This window comes from Pipistrellus kuhlii, unplaced genomic scaffold (genome assembly GCF_014108245.1).
Source record: "Pipistrellus kuhlii isolate mPipKuh1 unplaced genomic scaffold, mPipKuh1.p scaffold_m20_p_161, whole genome shotgun sequence".
In the NCBI taxonomy this organism is placed as follows: Eukaryota; Metazoa; Chordata; class Mammalia; order Chiroptera; family Vespertilionidae; genus Pipistrellus; species Pipistrellus kuhlii.
Genome location: NW_023425473.1, coordinates 49,600 through 72,418, shown reverse-complemented (window position 1 = coordinate 72,418; position 22,819 = coordinate 49,600). Strand labels below are relative to the sequence as shown.

General features: G+C 52.8%; 2 protein-coding genes across 2 annotated transcripts in view; one reads left to right on the top strand and one right to left on the bottom strand.

The window, feature by feature from the left end:
* EFL1 (elongation factor like GTPase 1) overlaps window positions 1-11,568 on the bottom strand; it is a 38,842-nt gene extending 27,274 nt beyond the window's left edge. Inside the window, exons 1-8 of the mRNA XM_045582457.1 lie at window positions 11,489-11,568; window positions 10,407-10,503; window positions 9,447-9,514; window positions 8,151-8,235; window positions 6,897-7,030; window positions 5,548-5,685; window positions 2,376-2,590; window positions 451-574 (exon numbers count right to left, since the gene is read on the bottom strand). Of these exons, the coding sequence (XP_045438413.1) occupies window positions 451-574; window positions 2,376-2,590; window positions 5,548-5,685; window positions 6,897-7,030; window positions 8,151-8,235; window positions 9,447-9,514; window positions 10,407-10,497 (855 nt within the window). The 5' untranslated portion in view covers window positions 10,498-10,503; window positions 11,489-11,568. The remainder of the gene's footprint in view (window positions 1-450; window positions 575-2,375; window positions 2,591-5,547; window positions 5,686-6,896; window positions 7,031-8,150; window positions 8,236-9,446; window positions 9,515-10,406; window positions 10,504-11,488) is intronic.
* A 12-nt stretch (window positions 11,569-11,580) lies between these two features.
* LOC118720344 (stabilizer of axonemal microtubules 2-like) lies at window positions 11,581-20,943 on the top strand. Its single transcript, XM_036440158.2, has 4 exons — window positions 11,581-11,773; window positions 14,731-14,913; window positions 18,152-18,354; window positions 20,448-20,943. Exons 1-4 carry the CDS (start codon window positions 11,736-11,738, stop codon window positions 20,906-20,908), a joined length of 885 nt encoding a protein of 294 aa, XP_036296051.1. The 5' UTR covers window positions 11,581-11,735; the 3' UTR covers window positions 20,909-20,943.
* Window positions 20,944-22,819: the final 1,876 nt, after the last annotated feature.

The window sequence follows — 22,819 nt, the reverse complement described above, 5'->3', positions numbered from 1 at the left end:
CTGTCCACTGGGCCAAACCAGTTAGGACCACACAGTGGGGTACTGTGCTTCATGATATCAAGCGAAAAAGGAGTTGCATTACGTAGACTGTGTAATCTCAGCTGAGGGATGGAGAGATCTAGTCAGAAAGAATATAGGAGCCCTGGCTGGTGTGGCTCAGTGGATAGAGCATCAGCCTGCAGACCAAAGGGTCTCGGGTTCGATTCTGATCAAGGGCACCTACCTCGGTTACAGGCTCCTCCCCGGACCAGACCCTGGTCAGGGCTCATGCAGGAGGCAAACCATTGCTATGTTCCTCTCACACCTCTCTCTCTCTCTCTCGGTCTCTCCTTCTCTCTTTCACTCTCTCTAACAATGTCCTTGGGTGAGAACTAAAAACTATAACAACAACAACAATAACAACAAAACAACAACAAAAGGGACATAAACCCCCCTCTCCCCCCCAATTACCTGATCCACCTTCATGATCCTCTTGGCTTTCATGTTGATGTAATAATCTCCCCACAACGTTTTCAGAAGAACTTCCTTCTTTATGCCGATTTTCTGACTGTAGATTTGGGCAAAGTGCTCAATTCTGAAAAAAAAAAAAAAAAGCAAGTGTGTTGTTAGTAACACGGATAAGAGTGACCACCGCTAACACTTGGGTTTTCCCTGCCGGGAACCCTTCTACTCAAAGTGCTTCGACGACTGCATGCCTCACGGCCATCTTTCCCCTCTCCCACGAGGCGGGCGCTGACTGTCTCCCCTCTTCACAGGAGGGACCAAGGGGCAGACACATGACACGGGTCACGCGTGACGCTGGGATGCAAGCCGAGCCGCCTGGCTCCGGAGCCCGTGTTCCTCTCCCCACCTCTCCCCGTCCACGTGAAGCGGAATCCAGGCTATGGCTCCTTTTTGTCATCCTCACCCGTTCTTACGGATTTTATTGAGAGAGAGACAAAGGGAGGGAAGGAAAGAGGGAGGGAGGGAAGGAGAGAGCGAGGGAGGGAGGAAGGAGAGAGAAAAAGAGACAGAAACATCAGTTGGTTGCCCCAGTGTGGCTGCTACTTCGGGGAGCAGTAAAAAGAGAATCAATATTCTTTCTTACAACTGTGGTGCATCTACAATTCTCTCAAAACATAAAGTCGCTGAGACCGGTGTGGCTCAGTGGATAGAGCGTCGGCTTGGGGACTGAAGGGTCCCGGGTTCGATTCCGGTCAAGGGCATGTACCTTGGCTGCGGGCATATCCCCGGTGGGGGGTGTGCAAGAGGCAGCTGATCGATGACTCTCTCATCGATGTTTCTAACTCTCTATCTCACTCCCTTCCTCTCTGCACAAAATCAATAAAAATATATTTAAAAACAAAACAAAAAACAAACAAACATAAAGTCCCATTTGAAAAATCAGCTGTGTAGCCTGGTGTGGCTCAGTGGCTGAGCATCGACCTAGGAACTAGGAGGTCCCGGGTTCGATTCCCGGGCAGAGCACATGCACAGGTTGCAGGCTCGATCCCCAGTGTAGGGCGTGCAGGAGGCAGCCGATCCATGATTCTCTCTCCTTATAGATGTTTTTCTCTCTCTCCCTCTCCCTTCCTCACTGCCATTAATGAAAAATAAAAAATTAAACAAAATACATATACATTGAGTGGCCAGATTCTGATGATCTCTGAACGCATAATAATCTGGCCACTCAGTGTATATTCTATATCATGAAAGGCTAATATGCAAATTAAGAGAACGTTGGAATGAGCGGTCGCTATGATGCGCACTGACCACCAGGAGGCAGACGCCCAACAGAGGATCTGCCCCCTGGTGGTCAGCGCGCTCCCACAGGGGGAACGTTGCTCAGCCGGAAGCAGGGCTCATGGCTGGCGAGCACGGGTGTGTGTGTGTGTGTGTGTGTGTGTGTGTGTGTGTGTATACATATATATGAATTTGTGCATGGGTGGAGTCTGATCAGCCTGGCCAGGAAAGGGGACATGGGCGGTTGGCCGACCTGCCTGTTGGTCGAACTCCTGGTCGAGGGGACCATTTGCACATTACCCTTTTATTCTATAGGACAGACACTGAGTGGCCAGATTATTATGCGTTCAGAGATCATCATCATCTGTCCACTCAGTGTATGTGTATGTATATATGTTAGAGGCCCGGTGCATGAATTCGTGCATGGGTGGGGGCCGGCCAGCCTGGCCAGGGGGAGGGGACGTGGGCGGTGGGCCGGCCTGCCTGCTGGTCGGACTCCTGGTCGAGGGGACCGTTTGCACATGAGCCTTTTATTCTATAGGACAGACACGGAGTGGCCGGACGGTTATGTGCTCACAGCTCATCCTGTTCTGGCCACTCGGTGTGTGTCGGCGGTGCCGGAGCCCAGCGAGGCCGGGCAGGGGGACGCTCACCCAAAGCCCCAGCCGTCGATGGCGCTGGCGAAGACCACGTTGCCCTGGTCCGGGGAGAAGTAGAGGTGGGAGTCGTCCGTGTCCTCCAGGCCCGCGCTCCAGTCGTACACCTGCTCGGCCGGGCCGGCCCCGGGCGCCCCGGGGGCCTCGCTCTCTCTCTCCGCTCTCTCCTCTAGGACTTTGGAAGTAAAAAGAGTTCCCGTGAGCGCATTGATCTAGGAGAGATGGTGAGACGGCAGCGTGTCAATCGGGTGCTTGGCGCCCAGAGCGGGAGGCCCCGTGACGAAGCAGGGGCTAAGCCTAGAACCATCCGTCGGCCGCTGCCTGGGATCAGGACGCGTTGGCATTGACAACGATAAAGCATTCCGCTTTACCGACCGGTTCTTTCCGGCCCAGCAGAGCTAGGCTGAAAGGCTCCTGAACGTCATTCTTTTTTTTCCCTTTTAATTTATATTTTACTGATTTTTAAAAAATATATATATTTTATTGATTTTGTACAGAGAAGGGAGAGAGATAGTTAGAAACATCAATGAGAGAGAGTCATCAATCAGCTGCCTCTTGCATAACCCCCACTGGGGATTTGCCCGCAACCAAGGTACATGCCCTTGACCGGAATTGAACCTGGGACCTTTCAGTCCCCAGGCCGACGCTCTATCCATTGAGTAAAACCGGTTTCAGCTATATTTTACTGATTTTTTTTACAGAGAGGAAGGGAGAGAGAGAGAGAGAGCTAGAAACATCGATGAGAGAGAAACATCAACCAGCTGCCTCTTGCACACCCCCTACCGGAGATGTGCCCGCAACACAGGTACATGCCCTTGACGGGAATCGAACCTGGGACCTTTCAGTCCGCAGACCGACGCTCTACCACTGAGCCAAACCGGTCTCGGCTATTTTTTTTTTTTAATTTATATTTTACTGATTTTTTTTACAGAAAGGGAGAGGATAGAGCCATGGTCGGTAAACTGGCGTCCTCATGAGCCACATGCTAGCAAGCTGCGGTTTGTGCTCTGTTGATTAATGAGTTTGTCAACCAATGGGATAAGAGAGTTAGAAACATCGAAGAGAAAGAAATATCCTTGGTTTGGGCACATCCCCAGTAGGGGGTGTGCAGGAGGCAGCTGATGGATGTTTCTCGCTCAGCAATGTTTTTAACTCTCCCTCTCCCTTGTTCTCTGTGATAAATCAATAAAATACATTTTTTAAAAGAGCACGGCCTCACCTGGGGTCGCAGGTCACACTTGGCTCATCTCATCGATCTCCCAATAGCCCTTGTGTACCTGTCCGTCTGCCCTCCACACCGGGAGACCTCTGAAAACAGGGACTGACTCTGACCAGTCTGTCATTGCATGCACCATCTCTAGCATCCAAGAATCCATTTATTCAACATCTATATCTATCTATCTATCTATCTATATATATATATATATAAAAGCCTTGCCGAAACCGGTTTGGCTCAGTGGTAGAGCGTCGGTCTGCGGACTAAAAGGTCCCAGGTTCGATTCCGGTCAAGGGCATGGACCTTGGTTACGGGTACGTCCCCGGTAGGGGGTGTGCAAGAGGCAGCTGGTTGATGTTTCTCTCTCATCGACGTTTCTAGCTCTCTATCCCTCTCCCTTCCTCTCTACAAAAAAATTAATAAAATATATTAAAAAAAGAAAAGAAAAGAAAAAAAAGGCCTGCGCAACCGTTCAACTGGTAGTTATGACGTGCACTGACCACTAGGAGGCAGACCTCAACGCACAGAATCGTGCACCGGTGGGGTCCCTCGGCCTGGCCTGCAGGAATCAGGCCGAAACCGAGGCAGTCCGACATCCCCCCAGGGGCCCCAGATTGCGAGAAGGCACAGGCCAGGCCGAGGGACCCCGCCAGTGCACGAATCCGGGCACCAGGCCTCCGGTCTATAACAATAAAAGTATAATATGCCATTTAGACCGGATGCCTTTCGGGATGAAGCTTGGGCTGCGAGGGAAGCCCGGGGCCGGGTGCCAGAGGGCAGCTGGTGCCGGCTGCCGGGGGAAGGCAGGCCTGCGCTCACATGGATTTTCCGCAGCAGGCCTCGCGTCTGACCGTGTAAAGCACATGTGTCAAACACAAGGCCCGCGGGCCAAATCCGTCCCGCCAGGCCTTGCAATGTGGCCCGCACCGCGCTGTCATCACTGCACTCCACTGCGTTTCCATCACAATGACAGTTTATGACTGTTCAGTAAACCATTCGGCCCGCGATTTAGGCTGGATTTTAGATTTTGGCCCCTTCTCTGATTGAGTTCGACACCCCTACACTGTAAAGCCTGATGAATAAAATGAATGAACGCTTGAGAGGAGCCATTTCTTCTCAACACGGCTCATCACAAAACCACACAGCCTGCTAACATCGCCTCCCTGTGGAACCAGAACTACAGGATTTCAAACAAGCCGAAACCGGCGTGGCTCAGTGGTAGAGCATTGGCCTGCGGACTGAGGGGTCCCAGGTTCGATTCCGGTCAAGGGCACGTACCTTGGTTGCGGGCACATCCCCGGTGGGGGTTGTGCAGGAGGCAGCTGGTCGATGTTTCTCTCTCCTCAACGTTTCTAGCTCTCTATCTATCTCCCTTCCTCTCTGTAAAAAATCAATAAAATATATTTAAAAAAAAAAGAAAAAGAAAAAAGATTTCAAACACGACAGCACGGAAACCTACTGTCCGAGCCTCGTGCCTCAGTGAGGACACTTCCGGCGGGCGGGGACCCCGAGAGGAGGCGTGTGCCGCTGTCTCCGCTGCAGTCTGATGATTCCAGCGCGTGGGACTCGTAAGGGGGAGAGTAAGGAACGTCTAAGGAAGCGAATGTCCCAGAGCCGCGCCTCAGACTCCACACGGCAACGTCCTTACAACTCTCCCTCCAGCCCCGATTTCTGTTTTATTTATTTATTTATTAAATATATGTTATTGATTTTTCACAGAGAGGAAGAGAGAGGGATAGAGAGTTAGAAACATCGATGAGAGAGAGCCATCGACCAGCTGCCTCTTGCACACCCTGCACCGGGGATGTGCCCGCAACCAAGGTCCATGCCCTTGACCGGAATCGAACCCGGGGCCCTTCAGTCCCCAGGCCGACGCTCCATCCGCTGAGCCACGCCGGTCCTGGCTTGAGCCCTGATTTTTGAGTTAGCACAGTAATATAAAGGATGCGATACCTGTTCCAAGATGTTCTTGAGGTGGGAGTAGGCCTCCTGCGGGGTGAACTTCAGCTCCACGATCAGGCGATCGATCTTATTGATCACCAGCACGGGCCGGATGTTTTCGAGCCAGGCCTGGCGCAGAACGGCCTGCGTCTGGTGGAAACGGAAAGGAAAACGGAAACCTCGTGACTGGGACTCGTTAAAGCACGTTAGAGAAATCCTGATTGATAATCAGCTCATTCCCGCCCTGGCTGGTTTGGCTCAGTGGGTAGAGCAATGGCCTGCGGACTGAAGGGTCCCAGGTTCGATTCCAGTCAAGGGCACATGCCCGGGTTGTGGGCTGGATGCCCAGTAGGAGGCGTGCAGGAGGCAGCCGGTCGGTGATTCTCTGTCATCATTGGTATTTCTCTCTCTTTCTTCCTCTCCCTTCTCTCTGAAATCAATACCAATTTGTATAAATAATAATACAAAAAAGAAATAATAACTAGCCTTGACCCCTGTGGCTCAGTGGATAGAGCGTCGGCCTGCAGACTGAAAGGTCCCGGGTTCGATTCCGGTCAAGGGCATGTATCTTGGTTGCGGGCATATCCCCAGTAGGGGGTGTGCAGGAGGCAGCTGATGGATGATTCTCTCTCATCGATGTTTCTTACTCTCTATCCCTCTCCCTTCCGCTCTGTAAAAAATCAATAACATATATATTTTTTTAAATAAATCTGAAGTTAAAGTCATCCTGAAAACTTAGGTGAGGTAACACCATCACAGACTGCGATGTTATCAAATGTAAAATGTAAAACCAGTGATTGTCAGTGAAATTTGTTTTTTAAATATATTTTATTGATTTTTTACAGAGAGGAGGAAGGAAAAGAGATAGAGAGCTAGAAATGTTGATGAGAGAGAAACACCAACCAGCTGCCTCTTGCACTCCCCCTACCAGGGATGTGCCCGCAACCAAGGTACCTGCCCCTGACCGGAATCGAACCCGGGACCCTTCAGTCCGTAGACCGACGCTCTACCACTCAGCCACACTGGTTTCGGCTCTTTCTTTTTTTTTTTTTTTCAAAGAATATATTTTTATTGATTTCGAAGGAGGAGGAGAGAGAAACATCCATGATGAGAGAGAATCATGGATCGACTGCCTCCTGCACGCCCCACACTGGGGATCGAACCCACAACCTGGGCCTGTGCCGTTGACCGGTATTGAACCCGGGACCCTCCAGTCCGCAGGTGGATGCTCTGTCCACGGGGCCACGCCGGTCGGGGGGCTGTCAGTGAAGTGCCTACGTGCACACGGCCACGCGCAGTCAGCTCCTCTCCCTGCCTCCCTCCCCGCCTACACGTGTCCGCACCACAGCACAGCCCCGTACCTGCGGGCAGACGCCCTCCACGGCGTCCACCACGATGAGGCACCCGTCGCAGATGCGCACGGCCGTGGACACCTCGGAGGAGAAGTCCACGTGGCCGGGGGAGTCGATGAGGTTGATGAGGTACTCCTCGGCGCCTGGAGCGGAGAGGGAGGGAGGGAGGACGGACGCCGTCAGCCCTGCGGGTACACAGCGCGCTGCCTCAAGGCTCCCCCGCGGCTGCTGGCTCCAAACAGCGTCTGCGTAATATATTCGGACTCGCCCTGGCTGGGCTGCTCAGTGGTTAGACTCAGTGTCGGCCGTGGGAGCGAAGGGCTGTGAGCTCATTTTTTTTTAAATACATTTTTACTAGAGGGCCAGTGCGCAAATCCGTGCACGGGTGGGGTGCCTGGCCACCGATTGGGGCTGATGGGTGCCATCTTGCCCAATGCTGACCGGGGTGATTGGGGGCTGGCTGCTAGGGTGGTACCGTGGGAGGTTGGCCGGCCAGGGAGGTACCATAGGAGGGCTCCAGGGTGTGTTCAGTCTGCCTTACCTAGTCCTGATGGGCCGGACCCAGCAGCAATATAACCTACTGGTTGGAGCATCTGCGCCCCCCCCCCCCCCGGTGGTCAGTGAGTGTCATAGCGACTGGTGGAACGGTCATCGAACAATCAAATGGAGGGTCGGACACTTAGCATATTACACTTTTATAATATAGAGTTGATTTCAGAGAGAAAAGGAGAGGGAGAGAGGAACATCAATGACAGAGAATCATTAATCTGACAGCCTCCTAGATGCCCCCTACTGGGTTCAGTGGATAGAGCATCGGCTTGGAGGCTGAAGGGTCCCAGGTTTTTTTGTTTTTGTTTTTGTTTAAATATATTTTATTGATTTTTTACAGAGAGGAAGGGAGAGGGATAGACAGCTAGAAACATCGATGAGAGAAACATCAACCAGCTGCCTCTTGCACACCCCCCATCAGGGATGTGCCCGCAACCAATGTACATGTCCCTTGACCGGAATCGAACCTGGGACCCTTCAGTCTGCAGACCGACGCTCTACCGCTGAGCCGAACCGGTTTCGGCCCGGGTTCTATTCCGGTCAAGGGGCACAGGCCTGGGTTGCGGGCTTGATCTCCAGTAGGGGGCGTGCAGGAGGCAGCTGATCCATGATTCTCTTACATCATGATGTTTCTCCCTCCCTCTCTCCCTCTTCTTTCCTCCCTGACATCAATAAAAATACATTAAAGGGGAAAAAAGGGAGAGACGGCCTTACCCTGTGCGTAGTGCAGGGAGATAGCACTGGACTTCATGGTGATGCCCCGGACCTGCTCGTCCTCCCTGCTGTCCATGTACCGCAGCTGTATATGGGAAGAGAGCACAGGCGCCTTACTCCCCACGGACTGACACGTCACGGTCAAGAGGGACGATTAAGACTTTGGTGTTAGGTGCTTACTTTTTTTATTTTTTATTTTATTGATTTTTACATTTTTTTACTTTATCGATTCCCGTCAAAGGCTTGTCCCTCAGTTGCAGGCTCAATCCCTGGCCCCGTTGGGGGAGAGGCAACCAATCAACGAAGTCTCTCTCACATGGATGTTTCTCTCTCTGTGTCTCTCCCCCTCCCTTCCACTCTCTCTAAAAATCAATGGGAAGCCGAAACCGGTGTGGCTCAGTGGATAGAGCGTCGGCCTGCGGACTGAAAGGTCCTGGGTTCGATTCCGGTCAAGGGCATGGACCTTGGTTGCGGGCACATCCCCGATAGGGGGTGTGCAGGAGGCAGCTGGTCGATGTTTCTCTCTCATCGATGTTTCTAGCTCTCTATCCCTCTCCCTCCCTCTCTGTAAAAAGATAAAATGAAATAAAAAATAAAATAAAATAAAAATAATAAAAATCAATGGGAAAAATATCCTTGGGTGAGGATGAACCAAAATCAGCACCAATACCCTAACCCAAGGGGCAGCAAACTCACTAGTCCACAGAGCTAACCATCAACAGGACAACGATTGACATTTCTTTGGAAAGCCACATTTTATTTTTTTATTTATTTTTTTTTTTAAAATATATTTTATTGATTTTTTTTTACAGAGAGGAAGGGAGAGGGATAGAGAGCTAGAAACGTCGATGAGAGAGAAACATCGACCAGCTGCCTCTTGCACACCCCCTACCGGGGATGTGCCCGCAACCAAGGTCCATGCCCTTGACCGGAAATCGAACCCGGGACCTTTCAGTCCGCAGGCCGACGCTCTACCCACTGAGCCGCACCGGCCTCAGCAAAGCCACACGTTTTAAACTTAAACGTCTTCCAACGCCACTTCTTCAACACAGACTCGCCCAGGCCGTTGGTTGGTTATTTATTTATTTATTTGTTTGTTTTGCTTTTCCCCCTCAAAACACTCAACACAGCTGCCTGGGGAGAGTCTCTCTGTCTGGAAAATGGCCACACGGTGCCAGGGTCTGCCTGACGTGTGGTGCTTCCGGGACCGCTGAGCGCACAGCCGAGGATTCACCGCAGGGCTGAGACTCAGGGTCGCTGAGAGGCAACACGTGCGCGTCGACTACCATGACCTACCTTGCCTGCCAGGCGGCTGGAGATGATTCCGTTGCTGGATATGAGGCAGTCGGCCAGGGTCGTTTTGCCTGTTAAAGTAACAGCATTCATTTAAACCCACTGATTTTTAATTTATGGTCGCAGGCGCATCCCCGATAGGGGTTGGGCAGGAGGAGGCAGCTAATCAATATTTCTTTCTCATCGATGTTTCCAACTCTCTATCCCTCTCCCTTCCTCTCTGTAAAAAAAAAAATCAATAAAATATATTTTTTAAAAAGAATAATAAAATAAATCCACGGAAAAAATATCCTCAGATGAGGGGGAAAGAAAACAAACAAACAAAAAACAATAAAATCATCTGACATCCGTTACCGTGACAACGACGACGACTCTCAATGCAAACCCTTCACATATCAGGACAATAAACCCTTGCACAATAAATCACTTTTTTTTTTCTCTCTGAAAGCTGCACTGGGCAATTTCAAGCATCCTGCACAGTTTTAACATTCAAGTTTTGTTTGTTTGTTTTAATATATTTTATTGATTCTTTTTTACAGAAAGGAAGAGAGAGTTAGAAAATCAATGAGAGAGAATGATCGATCAGCTGCCTCTTGCACACCCCCTACTTGGGATGTGCCCGCAACCAAGGTACATGTCCTTGACCGGAATCTAACCTGGGACCTTTTAGTCCGCAGGCTGACGCTCTATCCACTGAGCCACACCGGTTTGGGCAACACTCAAGTTTTAACACTCAAATTCTCATTTATTGTAGAAAACAAGGCAACACGCCAGAATGCAAATCACCGGCCAGCTGCCTTGATTTGCAAAGTTTCACCAAGTCAGTCTCAGACATCAAAGGCCGGAAGTCCCGCCCCTCACCCCGAGGACACCCCCGGGGGTTGGGGGGGGCGGACCCTGCCTTCCGGACCCTGGACGCGGACCCGGACCCGGACCCGGACCCGCACCCTGGCTGCTCCTCACCGTGGTCCACGTGCGCCAGCACGCAGATGTTCCTGATGTTCGCGGGGTTCCGCTGCAGCTGCACCATCTTCTCCAAGCTATTGGGCACCATGGCTGCCTGAAGGGAGAGGGCACAGGGACTGAGGCCAGGGGGCGCCTTTAGCTCCAGGGCTGGGGGTTCAAATCATTAAGATAAAATAAAATAAAAGAAAATAATATAATGTAATAAAATAAATAATAAATTAAATAATACATTAAAATAAAAAATAAAAGAATAAACAAATAAAAGAAGTTAAAATAAAATAAAAAATAGAATAAACAAAGTAAAATAACTTAAAATAAAATAAAAAATAAAATAAATAAAATAAAAAATAGAATAAGCAAAATAAAATAAAGAAGTAAAATAAAATAAGTTAAAATAAAATAAATAGGTTAACATAAAATAAAAAATAAAATAAATAAAATATAAAATAAAAATAAAGTAAAATAAAATAGATAAAATAAAATAAAAAGTAAAATAAAATTTAAAATGAAATAATAAAATAAAATCGCTGGGAGGTGCGGACGGGATAGCTTGGGTGCCGCACCCCGGAAGTCGATGGAAGTTCCCGGGAGAAGGGACACCGCACCCACCGCGGCCCAAGTCCGGGCGCCGCCCTGACGCGCACACCTGTCCGACCCGGCGTGGGGGCGGCACCTGCCCGACCCGGCGTGGGGGCGGCTGCGAGGCACCCCGGGGCGCTGGGTGGCGGGGTGCTGGGTGCGGGGTGCACGGAGGGGACCCCGGGGCGCCCCCCAACGCCGCCGCCGCCTCCCCGCCCCGCACTCACCGCGCACGCGCTTCCCGGGGGACCACGGCGCCCGAGGGAAAGTTTGGGGTCCCGCGCCCCCGAACCCCGCTGGCCCGGCACTGGGGTCCCGCGCCCCCTTCCCCTCAGCGGAGGGAGCACCCCAAGTCTCCGCCCCCTTCGCCTCAGCGCGTGGGAACCGGGCCCCCGCGGGGAAGCGGCCCGTCCCCTCCCGTCGCCCGGGTCCCCCCCGCCCTTCTCCCCCGCCCACCCGCCGCCGGGGACCCCGAAGCCCGGCGCGGGGGGCGCGCCCACCTGCTCGGAACCCTCGCCGGGTCGCACACACGCGTTCGAGGCGCCCGGAGCTCCGCGGGGGCACTGCGCCTGCGCGTGGGGCGGCGAGGGGCGGGGCTCGGGGACGCGCGACGTCGGCCCCGCGCGCGCGCTGACGTCACCGCGTCCGTCTCCCGGGCGCCCGCGTTGCCTGGGCGACGGCGGGCGCGTCGGAACTAGGGCTGCGGCTGCCTGGAGGCAGGCGCAGTGGACCAGGCGGGCAGAGAGGATGCGGAGCTGGTGCCTGTGTCAGATCTGCACGTGCGGGTGAGCGGCGGCCCGGGCGGGGTTCACACGCGGTTTATTTTTTATTTATTTTTATTTTATTATTTTTTAAAAATATATATTTTATTGATTTTTTACAGAGAGGAAGAGAGAGGGACAGAGAGTGAGAAACATCGATGAGAGAAAATCATCGATTTTTTACAGAGCGGAAGAGAGAGGACAGAGCAGTGAAAAACATCGATGAGAGAAATCATCGATCAGCTGGCCTCTTGCACGCCCCCCACTGGGGATGTGCCCTCAACCAAGGTACATGCCCTTGACAGGAATCGAACCTGGGACCTTTCAGTCTACAAACTGGTCTCGGCAGCATATTACCCTTTTATTATGATGGATTGATTTCAGAGAGGAAGGGAGAGGAGAGAGATCAAAACATCCATGATGAGAGAGAGTCATGGATGATCGGCTGCCTCCTGCATGCCCCACGCTGGGGAATCGAGTCTGTAACCCTGACCCGGACCCTGACCTGAACCTAAGAGTGACCTCCTGGTTGCTAGGTAGAGGCTCAACCACTGAGCCACGCACGTCCCTCCCAGCCCCCGGACCCCCGGACCCCTTCCCAAGGTGTGCATTCTTGAGTTTTCAACCCGTTTTGGGCTTCTTTCAGTCTCCCTATCCCCCTTCCCCCTCCAAAGCAGCTCTGGGTCTGAGTGACAGGAAAGGCCGAGGTGGCCACCGTGAGTCCCAGGACTGGGCTGTGAGTCCTGCCTAGCAACTCTCCGCGCCTGGCAACCGTCCTCTGGGCCTGGCTGTTGACCCAGGGATTGAGAGTGCTGACTACGTCAATGTTACCAACAGGCCCCTCCCTCTTTTCTTTTTTTTAAAAAAATATATTTTTATTGATTTTTTACAGAGAGGAAGAGAGAGGGACAGAGAGTCAGAAACATCCGTGAGAGAGAATCATCCATCAGCTGCCTCTTTTTAAAAGAAAAATTTTAAAAATATATTTTATTGGCCGAAGCCGGTGTGGCTCAGTGGTAGAGCGTCGGTCTGCGGACTGAAGGGTCCCGGGTTCGATTCCGGTCAAGGGCATGTGCCTTGGTTGCGGGCACATCCCCGGTGGGAGGTGTGCAGGAGGCAGCTGGTCAATGTTTCTCTCTCATCGACGTTTCTAGCTCTCTATCCCTCTCTCCTCCTCTCTGTAAAAAATCAATAAAATATATTTAAAAAAAATATATATATATTTTATTGATTTTTCACAGAGAGGAAGAGAGAGGGACAGAGAGTCAGAAACATCCATGAGAGAGAATCATTCATCAGCTGCCTATTTTTTTTTAATTTAAAAATATATATATATTTTATTGATTTTTCACAGAGAGGGAGAGAGAGGGATAGAGAGTTAGAAACATCGATGAGAAACATCGATCAGCTGTCTCCTGCACGCCCCCCACTTGGGATGTGCCCGCAACTAAGGTACGTGCCCTTGACCGGAATCGAACCCGGGACCTTTCAGTCCGCAGACCGACGCTCCATCAGCTGAGCCACACTGGTTTCGGCTCCCTCCCTCTTTTGTATTCTCCTCCAGAGGGAGGTCGCCGGCCATGTGAGTGGACAGCAGTCCCCTCCCCCAGTTTCATGATAAACATCCTATACAATAAAAGGCTAATATGCAAATTGACCAAATGGCAGAATGACAGGTCTCTATGATGTGCCCTGACCACCGAGGGGGCAGACGCTCAGTGCAGGAGCTGCCCCCTGGTGGTCAGGGCGCTCCCACGGGGGGGGGGGGGGGAGGCCCTGCTCAGCCAGATGCCGAGCTCACGGCTGGTGAGGGGTGGTGGGTGATGGTGGGAGCCTCTCTTTAAAAGAAATTCAGAGAGGAAGAGAGAGGGATAGAGAGGAATTATTTATATTTAAATAAAAATATATTTAAATATAAATAGATTTATATTTAAATAAAAATATATTTTTATTTATATTGAGCGTCCGCCTTGAGCGTCCGCCCCCTGGTGGTCAGTGCGTGTCATAGCGACCGGTCGTTCTGCTGTTCGGTTGATTTGCATGTTAGGGTTTTGTTATAGAGGGTCTTTATTTATTTATTTATTTAAAATATATTTAAATAAAAATATATATTTTTAAAAATTATTAATTTTTATATTTTTATAAAATATAAAATAGAGAGGAAGAGAGAGGCTGCAGCCTCCATGGCAGTCGGACATCCTACCCCCTCACCCCCCCGGAGGGCATCCTGGACTGTGAAAGGACACAGGCTGGGCTGAGGGGAAACCCCCTTCCCCGGTGCACAAATTTCATGCACCGGGCCTCTAGCTGTTTTTATATGAACTAGAGGCCTGGCATGTGAAATTTGTGCACAGGAGGGTCCCTCGGCCTGGCCAGCGACCAGGGCCAATCTGCAGGGCCATCGGGGACTTGCTGGCACTTGCCTTGGTTGGCCTGGTGCCGCTGTTTGCTGGCCCCGCCCCCGCAGTCCCCAGTTGGTTGGGGCTGGGACACCATCATGGACAAATTAGCATATCGCCTCTTTTCATGTACAGACTAGAGGCCCGTTACAGGAAGATTTGTGCAATAGGCCTTCCCTCCCCCGGCTGCCGGCACTGGTTTTCCTCCAGCACCCGGGACCCAGGCCTCAGCTCTGGCCATCACCTTCCATCTTTGCTGTAGGTGGAGTCTTCTTTCAGGGGCCTTCAGTCTTTGCTCCTGTAGCTCCCTCCACCCCCTCGCAGCCCTTCCCCTCATGTCACACCCACGTCGCTCAGTTGCTCCACACCTACATGCACGTTGCCCAGAGGCCTGGAGCGGCTGGAGGGGCGGGGCCACCTACATATTTGCCGGGCTAATTTGCATACTCGCTTCTGATTGGTCGGCGGGTGTTGTGAAGTGACGGGCAATTTGCATATTTCTCTTTTATCAGTGTAGATTACTACACAACACGTGTTTGAAGGAGAAGATAACCTCTCCCGTTTGGTTTCTCGTCTGCCCAGGCGACACCGGTGCCCGCATGGAACCACGAGGATTTACGAAAACTCTGGCGCCTTTTGCCCGACGACGACGGAATATCTGGAAAGCTACCCCACGTATGGCAACGTCCCCCCAGCCCAGAGTCTCAAGCCCAAGCCAGACGCCCCGGAGGACCGCGGTCAGATGGAAGGGATCACGACCTTTAAGTAAATACGGAGCTGCCCTCTGCCTTCCTCCTCTTCCTCCCGGCTGTCCTGGGTCCGAGTAACATTGCTGAACTCCTCGGTGGACGTACTCAGGAAGCCATCCTGTCACAGAAAGCTAGCTGAGTCATCCTGTGAGAAAATAAACAAACAAAAAACAAAACAAAAACAGCAACAGAAAGATGAGGATTCCGTTTGAATGACAGACAATGAGCAGGGAAATAGACTCTCTATTGAGATGACTTGACCTGCTAAAAATCCCTCATATCTTTATATATATATATATATATATATATATATATATATATATTATTGATTTTTTTACAGAGAGGAAGGGAGAGAGATAGAGAGCTAGAAACGTCGATGAGAGAGAAAAACACCCACCAGTTGCCTCTTGCACACCCCCTACCAGGGATGTGCCCACAACCAAGGTGCACGCCCCTGACCGGAATTGAACCCGGGACCCTTCAGTCCGCAGACCGACGCTCTATCCGCTGAGCCACACTGGTTTCAGCAATCCCTTGTATCTTATCTGTTTTTTTTCTACTGTCACCACGACCGGGAAAGCATAGTGTTCTGACTGTTCTATCTGCAGCTCCTCTGACCTCTTTTCTCTACTTTGGCCTGCCAAGGTGATCTTTTTTATTTTTTTTAATTATTATTATTATTATTTTTATTTTTAATCCTCACGTGAGGATATGTTTCTATGGATTTGTAGGGAGAGTGGAAAAGAGAGAGGGAAAGAGAGAGAGAGAAGCATCGATGTGAGAGAGACACATCGGTGGGTTGCCTCCTGCACGTGCCCTGACCAGGGTCCCGGGCTGGGGACGTGCCCTTGACCGGAATCGAACCTGGTACCCTTCACTCCGTAGGACGGCGCTCTATCCACTGAGCCACACTGGCCAGAGCAAGATGATCTTTTTTAAAAAAAAAATTCAACTCTAATCCTTTCGCCTCCCTGCTTAAAATACTCTTATACTTTTTGTGTTTTTTTAAAAAAAATATATTTTTATTTAAATATAAATCTATTTATATTTAAATATATTTTTATTTAAATATAAATAATCCAGGACTGCTGGCTCCCAGCTGCTCCCCTGCCTGCCTTCCTGATTGCCCCTAACCGCTTCTGCCTGCCAGCCTGATTGATGCCAAACTGCTCCCCTGTCAGCCTGTTTGCCCCTAACTGCCCTCCCCTGCAGGCCTGGTCACCTCTAACTGCTCTCCCCTGCAGGCTTGATTGCCCATAACTGCCCTCCCTTGCAGACCTGGTCCCTCCCAACTGCCCTCCCCTGCTGGCCATCTTGTGGTGGCCATCTTGCGTCCACATGGGGGCGTCCATCTTTGAGTGTTGGGGTGATGGTCAATTTGCATATCACTCTTTTATGAGATAGGATATACACTAGAAGCCTGGTGTGCACTTACAAGGGTCTCTCAGCCCAGCCTGTGCCCTCTCAGAGTCTGGGACCCCTCAGGGGGGGGGATGTCTGATGCCAGCTTAGGCCTGGGGACGGGGCATCCAATAGGGTCTAAGCCGGCAGTCAGGTATCAATTCACAGTCCAGGGCTCTCACCATCCAGGACCCCTCACTCCTACCATCCGCCTGCAGCAGAGGCCTCGGACTCAGCCACTGTGCTCACCCTTCGTGAGCCCGGCTTCTGGCTAACCAGCACACTCCCACCTTCGCGGCAATGCGAAGGAGCAGCGATCCCCACTCTGGCTGAGCGACACTCCCCCTGTGGGCGTCCTGCCTTGAGCGTCCGCCCCCTGGTGGTCAGTGTGTGTCATAGCGACCGGTCGTTCTGCTGTTCGGTTGATTTGCATGTTAGGGTTTTGTTATAGAGGGTCTTTATTTATTTATTTATTTAAAATATATATTTTATTGATTTTTTTTTTTTTACAGAGAGGAAGGGAGAGGGATAGAGAGCTAGAAATGTCGATGAGAGAGAAACATCCACCAGCTGCCTCTTGGCACACCTCCGACCGGGGATGTGCCCGCAACCAAGGCACATGCCCTTGACCCGAATCGAACCCGGGACCTTTCAGTCCGCAGGCCGACGCTCTATCCACTGGGCCACACCGGTTTCGGCTAGAGGGTCTTTATTGATTCCAGACAGAAAGGGGGAAAGAGAAACATCCATGAGGAGAGAGAATCACGGATCGGCTGCCTCCTGCACGCCCCCCACTGGGGATGGAGCCTGCAACCCGGGTGTGTGCCCTGACCAGGAATCGAACGGTGACCTCCCAGTTCCTAGGTCGACGCTCAGCCACTGAGCCACGCCGGCCCTGCGGTGGGTGTTACCAGACCTCATTTTGTTTCCCATAGAGCTCGACTGTGTGAGGTCCAGAGTCAGCAGGAGTCTGCCCCCGAGAGGCTGACATCACTCGGGACACGTCGCATGTCCCGAGGACACGTCCGATGAATCAAAGCGCCTTTTCCCCTTACTGCCTCTTTCTAAAAGATTCCTTTGGCCCTGGCTGGTATGGGCTCCTGGATAGAGCGTCGGCCTGCAGACTGGAGGGTCCCGGGTTTGATTCCGGTCCAGGGCACGTGCTTGTGTGGCAGGAGCTGCCCCCTGGTGGTCGGTGCGCTGTGACAGCCAACCCCCCCTGGCCGGCCAGCCTGCCCAGAACAGCCCCGATCGCCCAACAGGCCGAGGGACACCTCCCCCTGCCAGCGCACGAATTCGTGCACCGGGCCTCTAGTTAGAAATAGAAGGATCGGCCGAAACCGGTGTGGCTCAGTGGGTAGAGCGTCGGCCTGCGGACTGAAAGGTCCCGGGTTCGATTCCGGCCAAGGGCGTGTACATTGGTTGCGGGCGCATCCCCGGTAGGGGGTGTGCAGGAGGCAGCTGATGGATGATTCTCTCTCATCGACGTTTCTAGCTCTATCTCTCTCCCTTCCTCTCTGTACAAAATCAATAAAAATAAATATATAAAAAATAAAAATAAAAAAAAAGGATCAGCCAAAACTGGTTTGGCTCAGTGGTAGAGCGTCTGTCTGCGGACAGAAAGGTCCCGGGTTCGATTCCGGTCAAGGGCATGTACCTTGGTTGAGGGCACATCCCCGGTAGGGGGTGTGCAGGAGGCAGCTGGTGGATGTTTCTCTCTCATCGACGTTTCTAGCTCTCTGTCCCTCTCCCTTCCTCTCTGTAAAATATCAGTAAAATATATTAAAAAAATAAATTAATTAATTAAATAAAGGATGGGGGAGGCTATGTGTCCAGTGTATAATGTCTTTCAGGTCGGATTACCGCCCCCACGAGATAGTCCAGCAGCCTCGCCACCTCCCGGAAGAATACAAACCCCGATCGGGGGACATTGACCTCCACACCACCTACAGGCGGGACTTCAACCCGTACCCCGCGCAGCCCGCGGCCGCGGTCCGGCCCCCGGAGAGACGGCAGGTTCAGAAAGGGAAGCTGGACACCATCCCCACCTACAAAGGTAACCCCGTCTCGAAAAGGACACGGCCAGCCGAAGCCGGTGTGGCTCAGTGGATGGAGCGTCGGCCTGCGGACGGAAGGGTCCCGGGTCCGATTCCGGTCGAGGGCACGGACCTTGGTTTCGGGCACATCCCCGGTGTGGGGCGTGCAGGAGGCAGCTGATCGATGTTTCTTTCCCATCGATGTTTCTGGCTCTCTGTCTCTCTCCCTTCCTCTCTGTGAAAAAATCAATAAAGTATATTTAAAAAAAAAAAAAAAAAAAAAAAAGGACGGAGCCGGCCTGCCCGGCATGGCTCGGTGCTTGAGCATCGATCTATGTCACGTCCAATTCCCCATCAGGGCACAGGCCCGGGGTGTAGGCTTGATCCCCGTTTTGTGTAGGGTGTGCAGGAGGCGGCTGATCCATGATTCTCTCTCATTCTGGATGTTTCTCTCATTTCCCTCTCTTCCTCTGTGAAAGCAATAAACATACACACACACACACACACACACACACACACACGCTGGAGGACTACTACATGAATGAAATTCATGCGGGGTGGGGGGGGGGGGAATATCCCTCAGCCCAGCTTGCGCCCTCTCCAATCTGGGACCCCCCCAGGGGATGTCTGGCTGCCAGTTTTAGTGGGATCGGGCCTAAACGGGCAGTCGGACACCCCTCTCACAATCCGGGACTGCTGGCTCCCAACTGCTCGCCTGCCTGCCTGCCTTCCTGATGGCCCCTAACCGCTTCTGCCTGCCAGCCTGACCACCCCCTAACCACTCCCCTGCCAGCCTGCTGGACGCCTAGCTGCTCCCCTGCCAGCCTGTTTGCCCCCCAACTGCCCTCCCCTGCAGGCCTGGTCCCTTCCAACTTCCCTCCCCTCCTGCCCTAATCACCCACAATTTGCCCTCACCTGCTGGCCGCCATCTTGTGGCAGCCATCTTGTTTTGGAGTGACGGTCAATTTGCATACTACTCTTTTTTTTTTTAAATAAACTTTTATTTTTTAAAATATATTTTATTGATTTTGTACAGAGAGGAAGGGAGAGAGATAGAGAGTTAGAAACATCGATGAGAGAGAGTCATCCATCAGCTGCCTCCTGCACACCCCCCACTGGGGATGCACCTGCAACCAAGGTACATGCCCTTGACCGGAATCGAACCCGGGTTCCTTCAGTCCCCAAGCCGACGCTCTATCCATTGAGCCAAACCGGTCCCGGCGGTTTTGGCAATTTCTTTTAAAAATATATATTTTATTGATTTTGTACAGAGAGGAAGGGAGAGAGATAGAGAGTTAGAAACATCAATGAGAGAGAGTCATTGATCAGCTGCCTCTTGCACACCCCCTACTGGGGATGTGCCCGCAAACAAGGTCCATGCCCTTGACCGGAATCGAACCCGGGACCCTTCAGTCCCCAAGCCGACGCTCTATCCATTGAGCCAAACTGGTCTCAGCGGGTTTGGCAATTTTTGCATATTACTCTTTTATTAGATAGTCTGTTTCTCTCTCTCCCCCTCCCCCTTCCTCTCTGCCACCAAATCATCTCTCCCTCTCCTCTCACTCTCTCCCTCTCCCTCTCCCTCCTCTCCTCTCCTCCTCCTCCTCTCCCTCTCCCTCTCCCTCTCCCTCGCCCTCTCCCTCTCCCTCTCCCTCTCCCCTCTCCCTCTCCCTCTCCCCCTCTCCCTCTCCCTCTCCCTCTCTCCCTCTCCCTCTCCCTCTCCCTCTCTCCCCCTCTCCCTCTCCCTCTCCCTCGTCCTCTCCCCTCCCTCTCCCTCCTCCCTCTCCCTCTCCCTCTCCCTCTCCCTCTCCTCTCCCTCTCCCTCTCCCTCTCCCTCTCCTCTCCCCTCTCCCTCTCCCTCTCCCTCGTCTCTCTGTGTCTGTCTCTCTCTGTCTGTATCTCTGTCTCTCTCTGTCTGTCTCTGTCTGTCTCTCTCTGTCTCTCTCTGTCTCTCTCTCTCTCTGTCTCTCTCTGTCTCTGTCTCTCTGTCTCTGTCTCTCTCTGTCTCTCTCTCTCTGTCTCTCTCTGTCTCTGTCTCTCTCTGTCTCTGTCTCTCTCTGTCTCTGTCTCTCTCTGTCTCTCTGTCTCTCTGTCTCTCTCTCTCTCTCTCCAGACGATTACAGAGCGTGGGAGCTTCAGAAGAGCCGCCTCTACAAGCCGGAGCGCGCGTACCAGCCCCCGACGGTGAAGTTCGGGAACCCCACCACCTTCCAGGAGGACTTCGTGCCCCGGGCCGCCCCGGGGCCCCGGCAGAGCTTCCGGCCGGCCGCCCCGGCCCCGGGCCCCGCCGCCGCCGCCCCGTTCCTCGGCCTCACCAGCCACCGCCTGGACTTCGTGCCCCACGCGCTCGGACCCCGGCCCGCGCCCGCGCGGCCCCGGCCCGCCCGCCGGCCCAGCCCCCAGCCCTTCCGGGACCAGACCTCGTACTCGGCCGACTTCGTCCCCAAGAAGCAGGAGGTCTGCCCGGCCAGCTACCTGTCCCCGCCGGGCTACGTCTTCCAGACAGCCAACTCCCGGGGCCACCGCTTCTTCCGCAAGGTCGCGCCCGCCTCCTCCTCCAGGCAGGCCTCCTAGATTGCGGGCCTCCGAGATTGCAGGCCTCCGAGCTTGCAAGCACGCTAAGAGGCTTACAAGGTCGCGCCTGCCACCTCCTCCAGGCAGGCCTCCTAGATTGCGGGCCTCCTAGATTGCGGGCCTCCGAGCTTGCAAGCACGCTGAGAAAGAGGCTTACAAGGTCGCGCCCGCCGCCTCCTCCAGGCAGGCCTCCTAGATTGCGGGCCTCCGAGCTTGCAAGCACGCTGAGAAAGAGGCTTACAAGGTCGCGCCCGCCTCCTCCTCCAGGCAGGCCTCCTAGATTGCGGGCCTCCTAGATTGCGGGCCTCCGAGCTTGCAAGCACGCTGAGAAAGAGGCTTACAAGGTCGCGCCCGCCTCCTCCTCCAGGCAGGCCTCCTAGATTGCAGGCCTCCTAGCTTGCAAGCACGCTGAGAAAAAGACTTACAAGGTCGCGCCTGCCTCCTCCTCCAGGCAGGCCTCCTAGATTGCGGGCCTCCGAGCTTGCAAGCACGCTGAGAAAGCGGCTTGCAAGGTCGCGCCCGCCGCCTCCTCCAGGCAGGCCTCCTAGATCGCAGGCCCCCGAGCTTGCAGGCCTCTTAAGCCTGCGGCACGCTGAGAAAGAGGCTTACAGAACCACCTGTTTATAGAGTCCGAGGGGGTGGGGGTGGGGGGTGGGAATGCACGAGAGCTCACGCACATGCTCGCCTGACGGTTTTCAATCAAGAAAACTGGAAACTTGCCCGGCAGATGTGGCTCAGTGGTTGAGCATCGACCCATGAACCAGGACATCACGGATTCGATTCCCCCCTCCTCCCCCCACATTCCCCAGGTGGCGGGCTGATCCCCAGGAGGGGGCGTGCAGGAGGCAGCCGATCCGTGATGCTCTCTCACCATGGATGTTTCTCTCGCTCTCCCTCTCTGAAATCAAGAACGATGTATTTTTTAAAATAAAACAAGCCCTGACTGGTGTGGCTCAATGGATAGAGTGTTGGCCTGCGGACTGAAGGGTCCCGGGTTCGATTCCAGCCGAGGGCATATATGCTTGGCTTGTGGGGCTTTATCCCCAGTTGGGGGGGGGGGGCGTGCAGGAGGCAGCAGATCCATGATTCTCTCTCATCATTGATATTTCTCTCTCTCTTTACCTCTCTTTTCCCCTGTGAAATCAATAAAAATCTATTTTAAAAAAGTAAAATACAACAAACCATGACCGGTGTGGTTCAATGGATAGAGCGAGCTCGGCTATGGACTGAAGGGTCCCGGGTTTGATTCCAGTCGAGGGCATGGACCTTGGTTGCGGGCACATCCCCGGTAGGGGGTGTGCAAGAGGCAGCTGGTGGATGTTTCTCTCTCATCGATGTGTCTGACTCTCTATCCCTCTCCCTTCCTCTCTGTGAAAAATCAATAAGAATATATTTTAAAAAGTAAAATAAAATACACTGAGTGCCCCTGACTGGTGTGGCTCAATGGATAGAGCGTCGGCCTGCAGACTCAAGGGTCCAGGGTTCGATTCCGGTCAAGGGCATGGACCTTGGTTGCAAGCACATCCCCAGTGAGGGGCATGTAGGAGGCAGCTCATCGATGTTTCTAACTCTCTATCCCTCTCCCTTCCTCTTTGTAAACAATCAATAAAATATATATACAATATATATATATAAAATCAGCCTGCTCTGTCGGGTCAAACACCTCTTTAACTCACCGCGAATGCCTTGGCAGGGTCAGACCTCAGGACCTTGTGGGTCCCCCACCCTAAGGCTTCACAGACTCCCGAATCCTCAGAGAGAACCCAGAGCTTCAACTGGAGGGAGGAACGGCGTTGGAGTGACAGCCCCGTTTCCGGACCGGAAAGCTCACTGGCTAGTGCCGTCTCAGGAATGATGGGCAGTTCTGCATGGTCCCCTCAGGGAGTTACACCCCAAGCGCCATGCCCAGGA

Bases quoted from the DNA above. Each gene is read 5' to 3' on its own strand.
- LOC118720344 (XM_036440158.2), top strand. From the start codon at position 11,736: ATGCGGAGCTGGTGCCTGTGTCAGATCTGCACGTGCGG. The intron at 11,774-14,730 runs GTGAGCGGCGGC...TCGTCTGCCCAG, and splicing joins TGTCAGATCTGCACGTGCGG to GCGACACCGGTGCCCGCATG. The intron at 14,914-18,151 runs GTAAATACGGAG...AATGTCTTTCAG, and splicing joins GAAGGGATCACGACCTTTAA to GTCGGATTACCGCCCCCACG.